The following is a 10,214-nucleotide window of genomic DNA, read 5'->3' as shown; positions in this document are numbered from 1 at the left end:
ATTCTTATCTATTTCAGACACATTCGTCTTAACTTTTCGTTCACTTTATGAAAAACTTAAATGTCCTAAGATAAGAAGCTTTATGAACACCGCCTAAGAAAGGAATGCAAAATGTAAGCGAAGTGTCACATTTAAGCATAAGAAGTTGTATGCCCTGGGGCCGAATACATAAAGCATCTTCAATAATTTCCTAACTTAAGGCAATTTCATAAATGTTTCAAAATCAAATTAATAGAAATGTATAGGATTTTTTAACATTTAAGTTTATTGTTTTTTTTTCAATAATGTCAATGAAAATGATGAGTTTTGGGATTCATTATTTTCTATTTCATAAAACTTAAGAGATACTAGAATTCGAAAAGTGACTTAAGTTAGGAATTACTTAAGGAGTTATGTGAATACCGCACCTGCTATTCTTTCATATGAAATAAAGGTTAAGACTGTTGAACTTTTCAATATAAATTGATAGCATGGTATGTAGTTTACGGAAATGTTAAACCAAAAACTTAATTCAGGCCATCTTATTGATCAAGATAGTTTGTTACTTGCTTGTGGTGCGATTGTGGTATTTGATTTTGTGGGAAACCGGAGTACCCGAATTAACCCACTTGATCGGCTAGATGACCACAAACCAAAATCGGTCCCGGGACGCATCGATTAGAAGAGATCGGGCTAACCACTGCACTATTGAAATAGTGTTGCTATACATGTCACTTGTTTCACAATCATTGTAAGATAAATAAGTGTAATACTGATACTTATTAAGTATATACTTTTGTAGTCAAGGAGGTCATTGAAATGTTGGCTGAGACTGATACCATAGTTGTCGATAGATAAGTCTGCTACAGTGTCAAGATCTATGACAATAAACAGCTATTTTATGAGAACACTCAGAGAATTTACACATATACAAGTCAAGTGTCTAAACTAAGAGGATGTCTTGGCTTGGGATTGCTTTTATCTGTTTGAGTGGCATTTTAGTTTCAGGTTGGTAGTTTTTCCTTTAATTACACTACTTGTCAAAGCATTGGCATGGAATCATTTAAATGTAAATTTTGAGATAAACTATAACTATCGTCAACATATAAAAACTAGTTCATATAACACCATAAAAAACTAGTTCATATAACACCATAAAAAACTAGTTCATATAACACCATAAAAAACTAGTTCATATAACACCATAAAAAACTAGTTCATATAACACCATAAAAAAGCAGTTCAGCGCCATATGCATTAAGAACACTATTTTTATGATTTTAAGAATTTAAATACAAATAACAGTTGCTATATAAATGATTTCCAAATCTTGGTTTCATGTTAAATTGCAATTAAACATTCCATGAACGTGTTCGTTGTGTGTTAACCGTTCCAAGGCAAAAGCCCCGACTTTTATTGATATATGCACATATCTATGCGGACCGATGGTGCTGTCTGTTGAGTCTGTGATTAATTGCAGTTTGGCTATCTGAATACCACAGTAAGAATTGGAATACAAGGCTTGTCCCTGTAGTTTCCATTGTAACATTAGAAAATAACATCAACGTTTTATTTCCAAATTATTAAGACGATTTTTATAACATCTTGTTTTTTAATTGAACATCCGATTTCAGGTCAGAGCCCCAACTGTTGTCCGGATGGCTGGCTGTCATTCCAATCATAATGCTACCATCTCACGCACGACATTTACGAAGACTTTTTTGAATCAGAGGTTTTCAAGTTCTCTGTGTTCTTTGTGACATCGCTTTAACTTAAACGATTATAGTTAAGAGAATGTAGTGTTGGTGATGTTATGCCATTGATGTGACCAAACGCGACAATAATCTAGTTGTCCGCTCTATATAGTGCGCTTTGTTATCAAATATTTACCAAAGTTGATGAAATGCTTTGAGGTATATAATCTTGACTAAGTCTGATAACCCAGCAAATCATACTATTCACTTCGGAATTGTGGACAATGGATTTTTCAAATTGGAACCAAATTCTCATGTCTTGAGCATTTCTTATCCGGTATTTATCAATCATAGTATCAAATCGTTTGGGCATAATATCTTATCGCGCTCGATATAAAACCAAATCGTATAATTCACTCCAGAGATAGGACCATTTAGCTATCAAATATTGACCAAACTGACCTTGCCCGCAGTTAAGATTTTTTATCCAAGCTTTACCAATCTTGGTGAAAATATGCTGAGGCAAATTGACTAACCCAAACCTGATCGTACATTTCACGTCAGAGTTATGGCCCTTGAATTTTCAAAATGTGCCCGATGTTTCATTGTACGATCTATCTTGTGAATGACTTATCAAATCTCTAACAAACTTAATAGCAAAGTATTTCGGAATAATATCATAACCTAGTTTGATAAACAGCCCGGACATAATATATTTATTGCCCTTGAAATATTGACCCGGTTGGATAGAAAGCTAGAACACACTTTTCAGTCCGGTTTTATGGATGTTAAATTTTCAAAACTTGACCACCCTGTATGATAGGTAATTCACGCACTTCTCATCTCATGTTTACCAAACTTAATATCAAAAGTAAGAGACATATTATCTCATCCAAGGCCAATAAGCAGTCAAAACACACTATCGATCCAAGAAGTGTGACCTTTGACCTGTCCAATTATGAACGTATTCATTTAGCTAGCACTTAAACGTTTACGTTAGAATTCCTTACCGATTGTTAACTAAAATTGGTACGTCTTGGGCATACTATCTCGACCATAATCGATAGAAAGCTTTTTTTAAGTATCAATACCAGAGTTATGGTCCTTGTTTCATTGCAATTTGACCATATTCACATTGCACACTCTTTAACTTAAGTACTTATTTAGCATTTTACGTCAAAATACAAGTCGCTCCAAGCTGGTGACGGATTCAATTCGCAAACTGGTTCATCGTAACAAACAAATTATTATTTGTTGTTTGCCTGTTTTTGACGACATCGTTCACGACAGAATCCTACAAAAGCTTTGACGTTTGTCATAATTCACGTGACATTAGAGCTATTTGAGTTGTCTGGTTCTTTTATTAACAATGACTTAACGGATATGTGTAACATGTCCCACAACTCTTGCTAAATATTTGTATATTTATTTCTCTAATTCGACTAAACGGAGGAGTGGCACCATCCGCTTTAGACGTTTTTTTTCAGATTTAATTAATGAATAATTGGTGCAAGTTGTGAGGGCGACGAAAACGTTATTCCAGAGGATTACTGTAGAACCTAGTTTACCTAAGCAACGATCTCCTTTGCAGAAGCGTTTCCAGTTAAAATTATTATAGTTTATCCAATAGCTTAAGAGCAAGAAAAGTAAAGACGAACACCTCCATGAAATTGACTCGGTTTTAACAGTGCATTGTAGTTAAAGAATTTATATCACATAACATATATGTTATGAAAAAAACTTGTTGAGGCAACAAAATTGTATCCATTGGGGATACGAAGGGCTCTCTCGTGACGCACTGCTGCGTCACAGTTGTCTTCAGGTCGGTCTACAGACGTACCTCTTTCCTTCTTTCAGAATTATTGCAGAAACCATGGTGGCCACCTCGTGAATGTTGGAAGCAAAGCCGAAGACGACTTCCTGAAACAGTTCATGGCAAGACTTAACGGTAGGACATCATATCAATTAATGACAGCTTACCCCCATAAACATAAATGCAATAACTTTACGTCAATTTAGCTGTAGGAACTCAAAGAGTAAAAAGCATACGGATGTCAAACCAAACAGTTCAGTTTATCCATTGTTGTTATTCTCATCTGTTTACTCTTTAAGTACCATTTTACATATTAGTTTTGTTAATAAGTTTGTGAAAATAGTGTCCTTTTTGGAAGTGTGAATGGGGTCCTAGTTTAGGCAAAGAAGAAACCCTTTCTATCGAACATGTCGTTCTATACTTGTAAAAATGAAGTATCCGATGGGTATTACGTGCCAGTTCCAGCAGTAGTTGGTAACCTATCTATGGATTCATCGGATACCTTTACATATATCTGCTGGTCTTTGTGGTGGTAGCTTATATTGTTCTTTAATCATTTCAGCGACAATATTTTGGATGGGACTTACAGACGAAATATCGGAAGGGCGCTGGATATGGCGGGACACGGGGTTGGAGCCCACATACACGGGGTGGAGCCCGGGGGAGCCAAACTCGTTTCAGGGGGAGAATGAGGACTGTTCTATCTTCTACGTTACCACGAACTACGCCTGGGCCGACGCCTCTTGTCTTGGGAAATTTCCGCCATGTTGTGAGATAGAGTAAGTTTGTAGTATTCTTATTTTCTATTGTTTAAAAGAATTACCATACTGAAGAACCAATACTGAAAAGAATCAAAAAGACAAATTTTACGTATTTGTTATGTCCAATCCTTACTAAGCATTCATACACATTGTGTCATACATGTGCAGGTGTTATAAATAAATTTGCAAAATTTACATAATACGATTTAAAGTGCCAAAATGTTTCAGACTTATATCGAAACAACAATATCTTTTAGCTTTTTGTTGATAACTTTTATTTTAAAGAATACCTATTCTGGAACATTTTGGCACACAAACATATTCATATAGTCGAAACTCTTTTCCGTTGGAATGCAAATGGGAGCATAACACATCTAAGATAAAATTTTCCTTTGTAAATTTTGCTCATTTCCTTAACGCATCAAAACATTTTGCAAATTATGAACCTTTTACCCTTGCAAATAATTATTCTCGAAAAATTGAAACCTCTTACATTTTGACATTTGGTACTGCGGAAGCCCTTTGACATAGTTTCGTTTGCTTACCTTTAAATCTTACGCATACTCAAAGTAGATAACTACTTCATTATTTTTATAAAGGATTGTATTCGCTATAACAACAGTCTCAAAGCATCGCACTGCTGAATTTACCATAGTAACACACGGCTGTATTAGTCATGACAACAGTTTTGAACAACACACCGCTGTATTAACCATAAATTCAGTTGTCGGGGCAGTGTATAAGGTAAACACAATTGTTATGTTTTCATACTGAACAAACATTAATTTAGTTTTCATTGGAATATTGCAGTTTGAGCAATAGTGGGGGTGTTGTCGGCTAGAACCTACCTTCGTCATGTTCTCGGCTAGAACCTACATTTATCATGTTCTGGGCTGTTATAAACGTTTAGTTCAAGACTAATTAAATCTTTTTCGACCATTCTCTGCTTATTGTTATCGTGCTAATAGGATGTGGTTCTTAAATGCCCTTACATATTGGCGATATTGGTGGAAACTTGAGGTCCCGGAGCAAACACACGTGTCCGACTTCTTTACCACAAACTAAAATCATATGCGCCCGGTCGGGTATTGAACGGGTGTCGCCTAGGCGGCGAGCGAGTGCACTACCCACTGCGCTAAGCGGACAACCGATACATCTTGGGCTTGAAAACAATATGTAACACATCAGCCAATGCGAAAAGTTCATACTTCTGCGTACTTCTGCGTACAAACAGACATGAAATATGCGTTTATACGAACGTGATAGAATACCTTTGTGTTTTACTTCCAATGATTGTGATTGTGGAGCAATATCTGGTCAATGCTTGTCAAATTCAGAAAAAAAATATTCATTTTGACTCTGATGAACACTGATGATTATTTTAAGGTTTGTGTTTAACAGAGCTTTGCACATTTGATTTGTGTTCTTATCAAATTCACCCTAGCCAATATACGACGTGCGCCAGCGATATTTTATTGACGAAATTTGAAGTATTTTTATATAGTTCCAGTAGTTGCGAGAAATAAGGCTAATGACTTATTAAGGGAAGGTGCACTTTCACTTTGACAGGACTTTGTAATGGTTTCGAGTACCTGTTTTGTTTCCCGCGCATTCGACGGGTTGACGTCGTATCGCAGTAATAATACCGATAATGACAATTGGTACACCAGCTGTCCCAACCCGAGCGTGAAGTATTTTGCGGAAACGGGGTTTACCGAGTTTCCGCAGAACACATTGCACGAAGGTTGAGATGAACCTATCTCACACGAGCGGCTATCATGGTAGATGCTTTTTCTCCCACCTCAGTTAAACAAAATATATTAAAAATGTACTTTTTCGCTGGAAGCCTTTTGTGCGTAGTGAAAATAAATGCGTATAGATATGTGATAATTCGTGGTTGTCATGGATATGCGCGCAGTGATTCAGATTATGTTAATAGTCAAATCGTTCTTTAAATAGTTCTGATGAGAGTGCAGCATTATTTCTTGTATGCAGTGTGAACACTTGTTTATGTTGCCATTTGAAGCGAGATATAATTAATTTAATTTAGGATTTTAAATATTGCCACAAGACAAGGTTCCCATAATGCTACAGACGACGGTTTTCATGTTTTCAATACGGCGCTTCCGTAAATCTAAGAATATGAAAACTCTGACATTACCTTACACAAAACAACATGGGCACAACATCAAATTCTGCAAAATATGATTGTTAAGTATTAAGTGCATGAGCATTTTTTAAGTATTTTAATTTATTTGCTAAACACACCCTTTTTTGAAAAGAGTGATTCAGACGCCGCTACCCGTGGGACGTCCCTCACGCAAATTTATAGCTGATGACATAGCTGTCATCCTGTCGCTGTCAGAGACCAGTCTGATTCGCAAGACAGGGTGTTTGTAAACCAAGTAAAGACAATCAGTTAATTGTTCTATGTATTTCCCGGGAAGTTTGTATTACAGAGACAAACAGTCAAAATGATATCTGATCGATGATATAGCATCTTATTTATCGAATGGCATCGAACGTTTAGCTTTAAAGTTCATGAAAACGTTTGATATGAAGGATTATCTTTTTTTACTAAACGATAAGTTGTTCATTTCGAAATATATCTTTATATAAACATAATATGCAAAACCTTTTTAAACATCAAATCATTATTTTTGCAACATTTTCTGTTTCAAACGTGACGTGTTTAGATCTGATCAAGGGGGAGTAAATACAATATATTTTAAACATAGTTCTTAAAGTTGATATGGTCAAGTTTGCAACGAAAATATTAATTTGAAATTTACTGTTGTAATTTAACTAATGACATTGAAGGGTCAGTAGTGCATGTTGACATGACGTTGACATTGAAGAAATCAGTAGTGTATTTTGACATGACGTTGACATGACGTTGACATTGAAGAGGTCAGTAGTGTATGTTGACATGACGTTGACATTGAATGGGTCAGCAGTGTATGTTGACATGACGTTGACATTGAAGGGTCAGCAGTGTATGTTGACATGACGTTGACGTTGAAGAGGTCAGTATTGTTTGTTGACATGACGTTGACATTGAGGAAGTCAGTAGTGTATGTTGACATGACGTTGACGTTGAAGGGGTCAGTAGTGAATGTTGACAAGACGTTGGCATCGAAGGTGTCAGCAATGTATGTTCACATGACGTTGACGTTGAAGAGGTCAGTAGTGTATAATGACATAACGTTGACATTGAAGGGGTCAATAGTGTAGGTTGACATGACGTTGGCATTGAAGGGGTCAGCAGTGTATGTTGACATGACGTTGACGTTGAAGAGGTCAGTAGTGTTTAATCACATAACGTTGACATTGAAGGGTCAGTAGTGAATGTTGACATGACGTTGGCATTGAAGGGGTCAGCAGTGTATGTTGACATGACGCTGACGTTGAAGGGGTCAGCAGTGTATATTGACGTAACGTTCACATTGAAGGGTCAGTAGTACATGTTGACATGACGTTTACATTGAAGGGGTCAGTAGTGCATGTTGACATGACGTTGACATTGAAGGGGTCAGTAGTGTATGTTCACATGACGTTGACATTGAAGGGGTCAGCAGTGTATGTTGACATAACGCTGAAATTGAAGGGGTCAGGAGTGTTTGTTGACATGACGTTGGCATTGAATGGGTCAGAAATGTATGTGACATGACGTTGACATTGAAGAGGTCAGTAGTGTATGTTGACATGACGTTGACATTGAAGAAGTCAGTAGTGTATGTGGACATAACGTTGACATTGAAAGGGTCAGTAGTGTATGTTGACATGACGTTGACATTGAAGGGGTCAGTAGTGTATGTTGACATGACGTTGACATTGAAGGGGTCAGTAGTGTATGTTGACATGACGTTGACATTGAAGGGGTCAGTAGTGTATGTTGACATGACGTTGACATTGAAGGGTCAGCAGTGTATGTTGACATGACGTTGACATTGAAGAGGTCAGTAGTGTATGTTGACATGACGTTGACATTGAAGGGTCAGTAGTGTATGTTGACATGACGTTGACATTGAAGAGGTCAGTAGTGTATGTTGACATGACGTTGACATTGAAGGGTCAGTAGTGTATGTTGACATGACGTTGACATTGAAGGGTCAGCAGTGTATGTTGACATGACGTTGACATTGAAGAGGTCAGTAGTGTATGTTGACATGACGTTGACATTGAAGGGTCAGTAGTGTATGTTGACATGACGTTGACATTGAAGGGTCAGTAGTGCATGTTGACATGACGATGACATTGAAGAGGTCAGTAGTGTATGTTGACATAACGTTGACATTGAAGGGTCAGTAGTGCATGTTGACATGACGTTGACATTGAAGAGGTCAGTACTGTATGTTGACATTGAAGGGGTCAGTAGTTTTGACATTGAAGATATTTCTGATAGAACTCCATATTTTTTTAAAAAGCATTAAAGAAATTATCTTAAGGAAAATTTTGTAATCGTTTTACTTGGTGTCTGTTTCAATTACAACGCCAAGTTAAGTAAAACGAAAAAGCTATTCTGAGACCAATCTCGGAAAGCTATCAACTCATTTCTTTAAAATCTTTCTTGATATTGATCTAAAACTTGATTTATTTGATGCTATTGTCAACCCTACATATTATTGTATAGCTCTCAGGTTTGGGATATGAGGATCATAGTACGGTAGTAAAATTTCAACTTCATTATTTGAAACTTATAATGCATGTTAAAGAAATCAACATCAAATATTATGGTATTTGGTGAATTAGTAGTTCGACATGTTGATAAGCTTATTAAAAGGCACACATTTAATGTTAGGTGTAAGCTAGTTAATAATAAACAAGATAAAAATTAAAAGATAGATTTATGTTGGAGCTTCAAAATAGAATAACTTTAACAGTTGAGAATTTCAGAATTGTGGATAAACAAATCTGTGCCGTCTCCACATATTTTTCAATATACGGTAAAAAATAAAGAATAAATATAATTTATTCAAATGTGAAACGGATCAGTAAAACGCATTAAAGATGCACCCTTACTCCCAAGTAATGCACCAGTCAATTGTAACCACGCCCCCCTCCCACCAGGTCCGGGGGTATACCAGGGATAGCGGGGGAAATGGGCCGTGCTTTTACCTTCCAGGTGGCCCCGCAGTGCCGGGTGAATGCGGTGGTTTTGTCTTCGCGCCAATTATAGCGGGGAATGGGCCTTACCTAGAGTCCCTGGGGTGCGGGGGCATTTGGCAGAGGTTTTACCAGCAGTTCGTCCCCGCAGGGCGGGAATTTTGTCCGGGCTTGGCTGGACCTAAAGTCAAGTCCCCGCTATTCCCCGGAGTATGTCATGGCTACTATGTAACGTAACTTAATTGTTGTGGTGATGATGGTACTAGTACTAGGTAGCGGCTAAAGCAAATTTAAAGTGTTTTATTCTAAAACCAAACAAAGCATATCTAATTAACTGAGTACAAAGATCCAACGCCAGCTTGCGTATTAATTTTACAACATGCGGCTAGCAACCATTGGAGCCACAACTTTTTGATACATGTATGTAGAATTAAAACATAAATCGGGGAATGTAGTTTCATCTAGGATTGTGAACAATGTCAAAGTTTTGAACAAAAATCAAAATCTCAGTGATCGTCTATAATTTGCATAACTTGCAGGAACTTAATGATGACAACGTCAAAATCTGGACGTACGTTTTAGTATGCATGAGGCAAAAACAATAATATCGTGACTCAAAATTACACTATGCCCTATTGACAAATCCCTCTCCCCATTGTACAGTAGTATGTAGATATATTCCCCCCACAAATGGGCAACTATTTGTTCTTATTAGTGCCAGTAAGATACTTCGGGCGCTTGTTTCTTTTTTAATTCCCCACCCCCCCCCCCCCCCCCCCATGATTTAAAAACTATTGGTGTGCCCCTAAGGTTTGTGTATGGAATTCGCGCCATCCGTTTTCCGTACCCGTGTCTGTGTCA

At 37.1% G+C, this 10,214-nt stretch overlaps 1 protein-coding gene across 1 annotated transcript; it reads left to right on the top strand.

Moving 5' to 3' along the window:
• Positions 1–866: 866 nt before the first annotated feature.
• Positions 867–5,188, top strand: LOC128204278 (C-type lectin domain family 4 member D-like). Its single transcript, XM_052905690.1, is given in 5 exon segments — positions 867–987; positions 1,614–1,711; positions 3,531–3,621; positions 4,049–4,265; positions 5,058–5,188. Coding segments are annotated over 5 exon segments (489 nt in total). The 5' UTR covers positions 867–935; the 3' UTR covers positions 5,089–5,188.
• The last annotated feature ends 5,026 nt before the right edge of the window (positions 5,189–10,214 follow it).

Source organism: Mya arenaria, chromosome 10 (genome assembly GCF_026914265.1).
Source record: "Mya arenaria isolate MELC-2E11 chromosome 10, ASM2691426v1".
Lineage (NCBI taxonomy): Eukaryota > Metazoa > Mollusca > Bivalvia > Myida > Myidae > Mya > Mya arenaria.
The sequence above is the reverse complement of the archived record's forward strand: the minus strand, read 5'-3'. Positions and strand labels throughout refer to the sequence as shown.